General features: G+C 44.1%; 1 protein-coding gene and 1 pseudogene across 2 annotated transcripts in view; one reads left to right on the top strand and one right to left on the bottom strand.

Annotated features, from left to right (window-relative positions):
* The window catches only part of LOC147020518 (1-phosphatidylinositol 4,5-bisphosphate phosphodiesterase beta-4-like), a 176701-nt gene that overhangs the window by 19039 nt on the left and 143513 nt on the right, over positions 1–14149 (bottom strand). For both annotated transcript variants that reach the window (XM_085895916.1, XM_085895917.1), the window contains 2 exons: positions 13174–13349; positions 11808–11909 (listed from right to left, as the gene is read on the bottom strand). In XM_085895916.1, coding sequence (XP_085752042.1) covers positions 11808–11909; positions 13174–13349 — 278 coding nt within the window. The remainder of the gene's footprint in view (positions 1–11807; positions 11910–13173; positions 13350–14149) is intronic.
* On the top strand, positions 8870–10428 carry LOC147020519 (uncharacterized; annotated as a pseudogene).

The following is a 14149-nucleotide window of genomic DNA, read 5'->3' as shown; positions in this document are numbered from 1 at the left end:
AGAAAGAGAAAGAGAAAGAGAAAGAGAAAGAGAAAGAGAAAGAGAAAGAGAAAGAGAAAGAGAAAGAGAAAGAGAAAGAGAAAGAGAAAGAGAAAGAGAGAGAGAGAGAGAGAGAGAGAGAGAGAGAGAGAGAGAAAGAGAAAGAGAGAGAGAGAGAAAGAGAAAGAGAGAGAGACAAAGAGAGAGAGAGAAAGAGAAAGACAAAGAGACAAAGAGAAAGAGAAAGAGAAAGACAAAGAGACAAAGAGAGAGAGAGAGAGAGAGAGAGAAAGAGAAAGAGAAAGAGAAAGAGAAAGAGAAAGAGAAAGAGAAAGAGAAAGAGAAAGAGAAAGAGAAAGAGAAAGAGAAAGAGAAAGAGAAAGAGAAAGAGAAAGAGAAAGAGAAAGAGAAAGAGAGGACGAGTGGTTAAAAGTTTGTCGGGGCTCAAACTCAGGACCCGAAGATCCCAAGCCGCCACAGCAACGCCAGGCATACTGGATATGGTATACCTGCACGTGATTTGAACCTGCAGGTTGAGTCATAAGTCCCAGGACACGGTTTTTGCTGCTTATACAAGCTTTGTTTATATCCCATCTACCAGGGTGAGCATAAGCCCCAGGAGTAATAACATATATTACAGTAATAATAGGAGTGATAATAAAATATCAGTAATACAACAATTACAATACCTCCTGAGGCATTGAGTGCATCCGTATGACGTCCGCCGTTGTCACGGCACAAGATAACTTTTCTCTACGTGCGGTGTGAAAACCGATGCAAAATACCATGTGTTATGGTGCCAAATGCTTCCTGAATGTATTGTTTCAGTTCAACAGATGCCATGCGATGTTCTGCAACCTTAGCTTTTACGTACCCCACAGACAATTGTCATAAGTGGTCAGGTCTGTACTGGGCAGTGGCCACACAAGGTTCAGCGTAGACCTGCCAATCCAACAGTTGGGAAAAATTTTATTGATGTAATTTCATACCAAACCTGCATGATGCGCAGGTGCCCCATCCTGCTGGAAATAAATCTCATGGGCTAGTCTATGTCGTTCAACAAATCTTGTAGAAGCAGCTAAAACCATGTTCTCAGACTTATGACTCACCCTGTAGATTCCAACACACCAACATTGTAAACCAGGAATTCAGTTGCAAACACCAATAAGCAAGCCCACGATGGGATAAGGTGTAAGGGATGAGACTAATACCCTCAAAAAACAATAGAACATGACAAACGGCAACAAAATCGGTAGAAGCATCCCACTATGAACTCGACACTGAAACCACAGGAAAAAAACAAAACCTTTCACTACAACTTGTTCTCATCTGAGCACACATCTAGTGATGGATAAAATCCCATGTACTGTTCTGTGTGTATTTGTCCATTGTCTCCTAATGTCCTTGTAATTAATGTGAAAGGGCACTGATTTCTAGTAATGTCCTTGTCGTGCACATACTGTGTGGACATGCTCTTCCACGATGCGTCGATGCTTGTAAATTGCAGAAAATGAGGATTCATTTTTACCTTTAGATTTACTCACGGTGTTGTATTTTATAAGTACATCTTGCTTTCACAGGACAAAAGTTGTCACGCCAATTTACATCGGTGGACGGAATCCATTTTGGTAATTTTCGATTTTCTTTGAGCAAGTACATTTCACGAGAGATATCTCCCATGAGGCGGTACGTACAAGGGTCATGGAATTGTTTTGAAACAATTATTGTATCAAGGATTGAAGTGATTGGCCCGAAATTGTCAGTGAGACTAAAGTAGCTTGTCAAAAGTGAGGAAAGGTGATGAGATTTTTCACTTTGGAAAAGGAAGAAGCAGAAGATTCCCAAACTTTGCTTTAAGGGGAAGCCAAACGCTCAGACCACATTGACACTAATCTATCCCTTGATACCCTACAAAATGGATTTGATGTGTCTTTTTCCGATTTCTGAATTAGAAAGTAGGTTCTGCTCTGTTCTTGGTTCCCATCATGTTCAGCCTTTTTGGCTGCTGGTTGCATCATTTCTTGGAGCCCGGCTGTGCCACTGATGCTTTGCCCCTCTACCAGTACACTGGTACTCATTTTGTCGACCTCGGAAGGATGACAGGCTGAGTCAACCCCACCTGGTATTAATTCAGCGGAAACGGGGCTCGACTCAGGATCCAAAGATCCCAAGCCAGCCACCCTAACCACTAAGCCAACAGCAGGCTTATTTGATTGTCTGTCTGTCTGCACAGAATGTGCTAACGTCGGCCACAAACGCCACCTCGTGGTAGCCAGATGTACACGTTCATCTAAAAACAGCAAACCAGATGTACATGTACACTCTATGAAGCATACACAATTAGAATGTGAGTACGTCGATAAAGTATTGTTGTAGATTTTCACCCGTTCGGCGTGGGGACGACCGCCTTTAGCTAATTTGCGGCCGCACGTGCCCACCAGACGAGCAATCCAGTCGTAGCTTCCTGATCAACGCCGAAACCCAGCTACGGGTGTTGTTAACCACACCATAAACCAGCCAACTCTTCTGTCCACGCGCTACAGGGTCAATCACCGAATTGTCGATATACCTAACTATTCACACGGACAGAAATGCCGGGGATCTACACCTCAACGGGACCTGCATGAAAACGAGCAGCTCGTTCCATATGCAGCTGCCGAGCGGTTATATATCGCCAAGCCCCGTCAGACCAGATGTACGTTTTATCGGCTTATAAACAGCCAGCTAACATTCCGAACGCTTCATGGCAGTCAATGTGAGGAAAGGACGCAACGAGCAGGTGACATTTAACAATGGGGACATTTATTTCCATACAGGCAATGCAATGAATGGGGGGATGGGGAAAAGACACAAGCAAAAAACCTACAGCCGAGTTCTATTATTAAATGTAAAGCAAATACAACACAGGCACTTAACAGATTCCTACTTGTTAGACGGGCCCACAAACACTCGTACGCACACACACACCCAAGAATGGTGGCTGATGCCTTTAATAACGGACTTCAACTCGGAGGGACAGATGAGCTGAAACCCAGAACCTATCTCGAACTTCTCCACCTCGTGTGGTCTTCAAGCTGCTCGGACCCAGGCTCCAGCGAGAACGAGCTGGATCCAATCGCCGTGAGCCGCGATCCTTCCCGAGCTCCAGCGAATCCTCTCGCACTTCTGAACACGTGCTGGTGAGACGAGGCGCCGATCCTTCTCGTCGATGCGTCGCTTCCCCGAAGAACCACCTCCAAGATGAGGCCAAGGAGTCGCACCAGGCCGGGAACCAAGCAGAGAACAAAGACTAAAGAGCTCCATGAACTAAGAAGAGCCAGCCGAACCAGTCCAAGAAGCAGAGCAACAGGCTCGAACCAGCTTGAGCACCCTTGAACCAGGCCGACACTTCTCGACCACCAGGCCGAAGAAGAACCACGACAACCCGACCAGCTCCTCCGATGAACAACCAGCCAACAAGCAACTCTTCCGATGAACAAAGCGAGAACTAAGAACTCCGAGCCGAGCAACCAGCTCAACTGTCTTCCGATGAACAAAGCCTCTCACAACACAAACCAAGACCAAGAAGCAACCACTGGCAGCTCGAGCCGAGCCAAGCAGAACCCGAAGGCCTGCTGAAAAGCCAAGCCGAAGCAAAAAGCTCTCCAAAAAGCCTCTTCCCTAACCCGAGCCAAGCAGAAGCAAGAAGCTTACTGAACCAACTCGAGCCAAGCAGAGTGTCCCTTTTTTATTCCTATCGGCCCCTCCCCCGCTCCCAGGATGACTCATGCCCGCGTGCTCCATCCCCCACTCAACCACGGGTGGGAGGGAGTTGTTTACGTCCCACGATTCAGGACGGGAGGGCTCTTCTTCCTCTTCGCAGAAGAGGGGGAGGGCATCTTCCTTTGTGTTGTCATCGCTCCTTAACTATTAAATTAAATCACAGCGCATTTAATCTATTTCTGCCCATTAAACAATGGAAGGTGAGCTATCTAGGGAACATGCACTTATCGACATAACTGAGCGAAAGGAACCTGAATGTTGAGTGCGATCGAATTCGAAATTCGTAACAGTATGTACATTTAGAATGCGAGTACATCTATAAACTAGAACGGGCACTCGGTAGAGCGCATACCTTCGCCGCCGCAACTTTTTTCCGGGCACATTTGAAAAACGTCATTTTAAAACGTCCATGACGTCACAACCGTCAGTCCGATTGACGTCAAATTTGGTGTGTAACCTCCTTGAAGGCAGTCCAACAAAATGGAATGATAAACACTGAAAAATTAAAAAGTTGAAAAATGAAGTCATCTTTTGACGTCATTTTGACGCACTTCCGGGGACGTCACGTCCAATCGGGGACTACCATTCTGAAAGCTCGTAGTTCACTGAACGTTTTAACATTGGCTTCATGTCAATAGCTCTATTAGATCTGAAGCTATGCCTACAAGTATATTTTGACCTTGAGTGTGACCTTGACCTTGACTACAGAGTTAATTGGCAAAACCTGTACATCAATAAACAGATATTTTGGTACTGATCCTAATACCTGGATTTGGGAGACTTTGCTTCATAAATTATATAGATATTTGAATGTAAAATATCAGGACATTTTAGCCACAATTGAAAAACGTCATGTTCAAACGTCAATGACGTCATAACGGTCAGTCCGATCGAAGTCAAATTTGGTGTGTGACGTCCTTAAGGTAAGTCCTACAAAACAGTCTGATCAAAACTGATGAGATCGAAAATTGAAAATTTACGTCATCGTGTGACGTCATTTAGACGCACTTCCGATGACGTTACGTCAAATCCGACACTACATATCCGAAAGGTATCTCGTCATGGAACAATATGGCAGTGGTTGCATGTCGATCGCTGTATTATGAAGGAAGTTATGCTCAAAAGAGTGTTTTTGACCTTTTCATGACCTTGACCTTGACCTTTGACCTGATCGCCACCAAAATCTAATCAAATCGGCCTTGGATACTCACGAATCATCCTACCAAATTTCATGCAATTCGGTTTAATACTTTCAGTTATGCGAATAACAAACAAACACACATATTCACAAATAAATAAATACATAGCGACCAAAACATAACCTTTCACAGAATGCGAAGGTAATTACACAGATATTTACCTTCGCATTCTGCGAAAGGTTATGTCTTGGTCGCTGTGTATGTATTTATTTATGTGTGTGTGTGTGTGTGTGTGTGTGTGTGTGTGTGTGTGTGTGTGTGTGTGTGTGTGTGTGTGTGTGTGTGTGTGTGTGTGTGTGTGTGTGTGTGTGTGTGTGTGTGTGTGTGTGTGTGTGTGTGTGTGTGTGTGTGTGTGTGTGTGTGTGTGTGTGTGTGTGTGTGTGTGTGTGTGTGTTTGTTATTCGCATAACTCAGAAAGTATTAAACCAAATCGCTTGAAATTTGGTGGGATGATGGGTTATTATCCAAGGAACATTTGATTAGATTTTGGGAGCGATCGGGTCAAAGGTCAAGGTCACGGAAAGGTCAAATTCGTATTTTTACCATAGCACGGTCAATTTTGATCTAATTGGCATGCAACCGAAGCCAAAATGTTCAGAATTCATTGCCAAATCTTGTGATGAGCGACATGACACAATTACATCATTACCCTTGTTAGCGGTTGGGGGTCAAAGGTCAGTGGGGTCACGACCTTTCAAAATATACGGTTTTTGTCATAACACGGTCAAATCAAAACCGATTTGCATGAAACCAACACCAAAATGTTCACTGTTCTGTTCCCCTCACTCTCATGCCAAGAACAAAAAAGTAGCGGAGGCGAAGGTATGCGCTCTACCGAGTGCCCATTCTCATTGAATATAAAATATCAGGACATTTTAGCCACAATTGAAAAACGTTATGTTCAAACGTCAATGACGTCATAACGGTCAGTCCGAACGACGTCAAATTTGGTGTGTGACGCCCTTAAGGTAAGTCCTACAAAACGGTATAATCAAAACTGATGAGGTCGAAAATTGAAAATTTATGTCATCTTGTGACGTCAATTTGACGCACTTCTGATGATGTCACGTCAAATCTGACACGATGTACCTGAAAGGTATTTCGTCATGGAACAATATGGCATTGGTTGCATGTCGATAGCTGTCTTATGAAGGAAGTTATGCTCAAAAGAGTGTTTTTGACCTTTTCATGACCTTGACCTTGACCTTTGACCCGATCGCTCCCAAAATCTAATCTAATCGTCCTTCGATAATCACGAATCATCCCATCAATTTTCATGCAATTCGGTTTAATACTTTCTGAGTTATGCGAATAACAAACAAACACACATATTCACAAATAAATAAATACACAGCGACCAAAACATAACCTTTCGCAGAATGCGAAGGTAAAAAACATACTGTACAGCACTGTGAAACCACACAAACACCACACAAAATATGTCCTGGCGATGGTCTGCAATCTTTGCTCATTCTAGTTATTTAGTTGCATTACTTTGTGATGTGAATCTGTTTTCATCATTTTGCTGCTATTAGTCTCATCTGTTTCCAAAGGGATGGGAGAGGCTATTGTATTCCCTGTGTGTCATAGTCCATTTGCCCTTCCTATTTTCACTGTAGTGTACCTATGAATTGTCAAAGGTACAAGTTATTTTGGTTGATTTGTCATTCTAAGGGGTCCCTGAAGTATTCCAGCTGGGTTGTCCTCAGGACAACTTTGGGCAATTTTTTTTATATGCAAATTATGGCCGCCATTACTGAAAAATCGATTTTGTTGAATATCTCCGCAACTTTGCATGATAATGTCACAGAAATGGTGTCTATACCCATGTTTTCATGGTCAAGGATTAATATAAAGGTATTAAAAAAGTTACCACATCCATATATTTTGTCTTTATGCAAATTAGTTTCCGCCATTACCGAAAAATCGACTTTGTTGAATATCTCTGCAACTTTACATGATAATGTCACAGAAATGGTGTTTATACATATGTTTCATGGTCAAGGATTAAGATAAAGGCATTAAAAAAGTTACCACATCCATATATTTTGTCTTTATGCAAATTAGTTGCCGCCATTACCGAAAAATCGACTTCATTGAATATCTCTGCAACTTTACATGATAATGTCACAGAAATGTGTCTATACCTATGTTTTCATGGTCAAGGATTAAGATAAAGGCATTATAAATGTTACCACATCAAGGTTTATATTGTTGTGGTTACCAAATTCGCAAACCACCATTCAGGTCCCTTAGGTGAGATATCTCGGTAAGTATATGTGTAGTTAGGCCCAAACCCGTTGTCTAGTGGGAATACATGTCATTTATGCGTGCTGCGACTCTTCAGGATGGCCGTTTTTCTTTTACTATCTTTATTTTGGACCAACCGCCATTGTTACCACCACCAACCACAACATCAACCACCCACCGCGGCGCCGCTTCACGTCACACCTCGCAGCCGTCGCATCGCCACCGTTCTTGCGCCGCTTGTGGGTACCGGTGTTGGACTCGTGCAGGGCGCGCGCCGAACAGCGTGTACAAAATCACGGATTTTGTGCTCCAAAAACGGATCAAAAACGACACACGCCCACTTTTGTGCCGTCCAATCGGTGAGCGAGGGGCGATTTGGCCCCGCCTCCAGGGCGTTGGAGGGCGATCGCTATATGCAAATTTATGGATCAAAATGCATTCACGCCCACTTTTTCTCGGGCCAATGGGGAGCGAGGTGAAAGGTCGAAGGCAGGGGGTCAAAGGCGAAGCCACGGGGCTTATATAAGCGACCGCGTTCGTCAAGTCAATAGAGTTAAGACTTCGCAGTCGGTGGAGTTGGGAAGAAGAAGCAAGAAGGAGTTGGTCGTCGTCGTGTGCGTTGGAGTCGGAGCGAAGAGGACGGAGCTGTGGAGAGGCGGCGAGGGCAGACGAGGGGGTGCTCGCGTCGTGCCGGGAGCTGCACACCAGGGAGGCCGACGGCGCGACCTGGTCGAGGTGGAGACGCTCGTCGTGGGACTCGAGGCAGAGTAGAAATCCTCCTTTCCCCCGAGCATCAGCAACCCCCTCCTGTTTCCCCCCGCGCTGAGATAGTGCGACCAAGGGGGCCCCTTTCCCACCCCCTACCAGACACTGCCCGCGAGGCCCGCGGAGTTGAGGCACCATCGCCGCTCCGCGTCTCATCACCAGACGGGTAGGCCTGACCCGGTCTCGGCCTCAGGCCCGCCTCATCCTTGAGGGTGTTCTTTTTCTTGGTTTTGGATATGTGTTGTCGGCGCCGTCTGTGAAGTAAAATTGTATAAGTGTTGCCGTGTGCTCGCGTAATCGGTATTAGATCTGCATTGTGTCTTCGCTTTTACATTTGCTTTTTGTGTAAAATTGCATTGTGTTTCTTTTCCTTTTCTATGTGCTTTTGGTGGAATAGAATATGTGTGCTTTCCGTTCATCGCGAATAAATGTGCTTTGTGTTGAACTGTTTCCCGCTTCGCTTCGTCATTTCTTTCATTGAATCCTCATCTTGCTTCACGTAAAGGGTTGGTAGTGGGCTGAATACGCCCGATAATTAATCGAACCGTCGAGGCCGACGATAACACCGCTCGGTTATCCCGATAGTACGGAACGGGTCGCTTAAGTGGCCCGTGTCCGAAGTCGACCTGCGGCGAGGTGCGATCGCCCGGTCTACCCTCCGTGTGGGTACTTAGGTAGGTCGAATTTGGCGAGCAACCCTATCCCACGCGGGGGCCGATTGGCTCGATCGCGGTGAGACCGAAAGGTCCACCCGTGACTGGTTCCCGGCGTTAGTCCGAGAGGGTCACGACTGGATTGTCCGTCCGGTGGGCGACGTGCCGCGATTCGAGTTACATGGCCGTCAGCACGCCGGCGGGCGCGAATCCGCAACAATATGTATAATATATGTATTTGCAGTAGTAATTGGAGAAAAGATGGTCATGTCATTTCGCAACTCTCTGCCGTCCAGCATCCATGGCAAGATTTCCAGCCAGGTCAAGACGATGGAACAACTCAAACGAGGCATGAAGATTGGCAGTAAGACTGCCTTTGACATGGAGGCCATCTTCATCCGCCTTCTGATGGTCGGACAACAACGACAGCAAAAGCCAGCACCCATCTTTCAATACGAACTGTGTGCATTCCCGCCCTCAATCATCGATGAGTATGGCTGCTTACGCAAGGGCAACAAATTTGTTCTTGCCAATCGTTTGGGTGTGAAACAACTCGATGCTCCAGCTCCAGACATCGTGATCGGAGATGCACAGCAGCTGCTTTACCACATCATATGGCCACATGGAGGGATGCCTCCATTGACATTGAGAGTATCAAGCGTCGTCTCTCATGTTATCCTGATGGACCTGAGAAGATTTTGGTATTTGACAGGTATAATGATATCTCAGCAAAAGACCACGAGAGGAAGCGACGTGGTGGCGAGGGTTCAACAGACTATAACTTGACCATCAGCAGTCCACTTCCTAATCGTAATGCCATTCTTAAGAACAAGCACAACAAGCGGGAACTCTCACGGGTGCTGGCCTCATTCAACATGGGTGCTGATATATCGATCGAGAGTAGAGATGGTGGCTTTGCACATGATGAGGCAGATATCACGATGATCTCATACCTGCTACAAGCTGCCGAATCTGGTATGGTGGTGATTCAAATCCTGAGCGATGACACCGATGTATTTGTGCTTTTGATGTACTGGGTGTGGGCGATGCAGCTGCACAATGTTTGCAGTATCCAGATGGAACGCTGGAATGGGGCAGTGATTGACATCAACGTGAGCTGTATGCTTCTGGGCCAGAAGTGTCTCCAGTTACCTGGAATGCATGCACTGAGTGGCTGCGACACAGTTTCCTACCCATTCAACAAGGGGAAGATCAGCACTCTGAATGTTTTGAAGGGAGGTGACTTCCCAGGGCTGTTTGAGGTCCTGGGCGAGGAAGATGCCACACACGAGGATCGAATGAACACAGGCTAACAGTTCTTCACGGCCTTATATGGTCAACCGCCAGGTACTTCGATGAGTATGGCACGCTATCAGCTATACTCCCGGAAGAAGAGGAAGCCAATGCAGATCATGGCATTGCCTCCAACAGAAGTGAATCTGCTTCTTCATGTTCGCCGAGCACACCTTCAGATGATGTTGTGGAAGGCTGCTGATCAGCAGGCTCCTCCTTGTGTGGACATCACACAATTTGATTGGGAATTAAATGATGGTATTTCATCACCTGTCATTGACATAGGTCCTCCGGCTCTACAAGGGCTCATCGATGTCATAAGCTGTGGATGTAAAGCAGAGGGCAAGGCATGCAGTACCGAGGGATACAGCTGCCACAGACATACCATGTCATGTACGGCCTATTGCGTGTGCGCTGGTGGTGAAGGCTGTTTCAACCCTTTTACGGCAAGGAATGATGTGGAGGATAATGTACAGGATGATGCGGAGAATGATGATGATGATGATGATGATGATGAAGATGATTAGTGTTGAGGAGTTTGGAGGATAATTTATGGATTAGTTTGCACATGCAACATTAGTTTGGAATGAATATGTTGTGCAACATTATTACTGCATGAACAATTCCATGATTTCCGTTTTTGTTGTGATTCGATTGTTACATTGTCGTTGTAATAAATGTCATGATCCTCCAACATGGTGTACAGCTTGAAGTATATGGATAGGGTAACATTTTTAATGCCTTTACCTTAATTTTTGACCATGAAAACATAGATATAGACACCATTTCTGTGACATTATCATGTAACGTTGCAGAGATATTCAACAAAGTCGATTTTTCGGTCATGGCGGCAATTAATTTGCAGAAAGACAAAATATATGGATGTGGTAACTTTTTTAATACCTTTATCTTAATCCTTGACCATGAAAACATGGGAAAAGACACCATTTCTGTGACATTATCAAGCATAGTTGAATAGATATTCAACAAATCGATTTTTCAGTAATGGCGGACCTAATTTGCATATAAAAAAGTTTGCCCAAAGTTGTTCTGAGGACAACCCAGCTGGAATACTTCAGGGACCCATTGGGATCACAAATCAACCCAAAAACCTTGTACCTTTGACAATTCATAGCTTCTCAAAATGGCAAATGGACTATCAGTGTTTCTGCATGCAGTTCTTCTTTAATATAGATCTTACCTTCTCAGATCTACTGTAATCTATATTACGATACATCTCGGCGATGTAAAGTTCTGATGTGGAGGATATATATATATATATATATATATATATATATATATATATATATATATATATATATATATATATATATATATATATATATAGGCAATGTTTGAAGAGAACGATCATTTATTCAGACATCCGAATCATCACGGCGCCGTACTCCCACAACATCTTGATGCGCCCCCTATAAGGTGGGGTGGGGGAGGGTTGTTTAGTTATTTGTTGTTTAGTTCACATCAGGACAGTAAGGTCACCCCGCTGTTGGGGAAATAACCGCGTCTCCCACGGGCTACTTATTAGTCCCCTACCAGTATCACCGGAAAGGACTCCAGGTTTGCTTTCCATCTCCAAACTTGGTACATGGCTTTATTATGATAAGTTACAGAACATGAAATTCAATTTACATGAATTTATTTACATGAAAGTTCGAGTTTCAGGGCATTTCGTCAATTTTTCATCGAGTTGTGCCCTTTTTTGACTTGGAAAAATATCACATCGGTTGGGGACGTGTATTGCAAAGCAATTCTCATTGTTATTGCTTTCACTTTTCTTGACAGAGTACAGTACATTCTTCTTCACACATTGGTATATTTATTGACTAAGTAACAGATGGTTGGTAAAGGCTTACTACATTATGGTAGTGAACACAGCCATCCTCACCTCTCCCTTTCTGCCTTGTTCTTGATCGTCTTGTCATTATTGATGACTTTGCAGTGTTCCATGGAAACCTTTGCCTGGCTGGCCCGCATGTGTTTGCTTTGCCTAAAACGTCACAATCATTTTATTTCTACATCAAGTTTATTTATTTTTAAAACTACATTCTTCAGCTGTAAATCATTGTTTAAAATCCCTCTTGTTCATTGTCTCCTAATGTGACCTGCATCACGGATGATGATGCATCCTGCATGTGACCTGCATCTTGTTTCCCAAGTTGGTTACACCATGATGCTGTGCAACCAGGTTCCTCAAAAATTATCAATAATCATTGCAAATAGTTATTAAGGAATTTGGCTTAAAGAAGTACTGCATGTTGGATACATCTTACTAACAAGTAACCAATAGGTTTATCCACACACCTGAATCAAAAACACTTCCTCCTTCAAACTCCTGTATTGTGTTTTTTTTTACATTTTATTTATGGAGGGTTCCACCTGCTGTTTGAAGGCAATGGTATCAATGCTATATTTTAGCAGACTACTGAATGCACAGTGAAAAGAAAAATTGTTGTGTTTAAAAAAAAAAAAAAAAAACGAATAATCTTGTGCAGTTGGATCATAACAAGCTTAATTTTTATAATGTGTAAGCTTACAAATACATTCATTCACATGACTTATGTCTCAGGGAAAATTGGCCCTCATTTTCCCACATTAAATCTGAGGATGACTCGGGGAACACTTCGTTCATATGCAGCACAAGGCTGCAGGTTAGCATCATGTCTGAGGGCATGGCTGTGCCACTGATGTAATGTCATCTGCTGGTTGGGGCAGGAATTTGGAATTTGTCATGGTGCTAACAATAGCTCGCCTGTTCTTCGTGAAGGACATCATGGGATTTTTAACGTCCACCAATGAATGCTGGCAGATGGGACGCCCATTTGACATCCATCCGAGGGACGGCACACACATCAATGGATCACGCTGCCTGTGAAATACCGGGGTGACAGTTTATAGCTGGGTTGGGATTCAAACTCAAGCTAGATAGCTTAGAAGTGAGTGTGCGTCCCACTAGGCCATTCTATAAGTCCTGTGGGAACACTAAACACACCTGGGCATTTGTGAATCCATTCAAACTTACAGTAGACCAAGTAACCAAGATCAAAATCCAAAATGGTATGTGATGAACAAAGTGCAATTTCAGAACCCAAACATTCCAGGAAGCAACCAATACCAAAACCCAGTGTAAAGTGTATGTATAGGATCTTTTGGATGATTTCATTTTATGTTCACCTTTGTTGATGCTTATTTCATCAAGCATGTAGAACAACCTGCTGACTGTCCAACTTCATTACCCACCAAGCCCTGCTCACCGGTCATGGTACGATTTTAGATGTGATGCCTGCAAGCCATGGGATACTTGGAGCATCCGCCGGAGCAAGTCGTGCTGTTGGGCACTATGTCGATCATACGCTGCCAGTCTCGCCGTTAGTCGATGACCTTCAAGCTCTGACCATTCGCTTGTCTGTCTCACCACCATCTCATGAACCTGTTGGATTATGTAGGGGAATGTTTAGCCCATTGTTACAGTGAATTATTAGGCATTGATGGGTAACCTTTTGAGAAAATGTGATATGTCAACTCAATAATCAATGTGCTTGCCTCTGTGTTGGTTTTTTTATCACTTATGATGCCATGAAAAGAAACAGCCTTTTGATGCACAGGAAAAGCACTCAGAGGAAATCGAGTCAGTTTATCATTCTTCAGTGAAGTGAATGTAAAAAGTCTGTTTCAAACAAGAGTACAACATGGTAATACAAATGTGACAGGGTCAAAATAGCCCAGAGGGTGTTTGGAAAACTATGCCACGCCCTCCAAAGATGGGTTGAGAGACCATGCCCCTGATCACAAAGCTGGTTAAATGACCAAGACACCCAATAGAAATAGGCTAAAGAAAATTGGAGGTTAAAACGAAAACATAGATTTTGGATCGCAATATACCGAGCTCCAAAAATAGCCCCATGGGAGATTGACGGTTATTTCCCCAACAGCCGGGGTGAAAATGAGGAATTGTGGGAAGGGGTCGTGGCCCCCCTTCCTGAAGTGGTATGGTCGGAGAGCATAACTTAAGTTAACGGAATGGTCCTTATGTTTCATGAAGAGTTTGGTCAACATCTGGCTGTCGGTTTCTGAGAATATTTTAAAATAAATTATCTGAATTTGAGGTGACCCCCCCCCCCTTTTTCAGTCTCTTGAAGGGGGTGGTTCCGGATTGAAAGCACAACCCCATGAGACCTTACTGTTCTGATGGATCATACCAAATTTTGTCCATATCGGTCATGTAGTTTG

Source organism: Eptatretus burgeri, chromosome 9 (assembly GCF_056783735.1).
Source record: "Eptatretus burgeri isolate ZD-2024b chromosome 9, Ebu_testis_v1, whole genome shotgun sequence".
NCBI classification, from domain to species: domain Eukaryota; kingdom Metazoa; phylum Chordata; class Myxini; order Myxiniformes; family Myxinidae; genus Eptatretus; species Eptatretus burgeri.
This window is presented reverse-complemented; position numbering and strand designations above follow the sequence as displayed.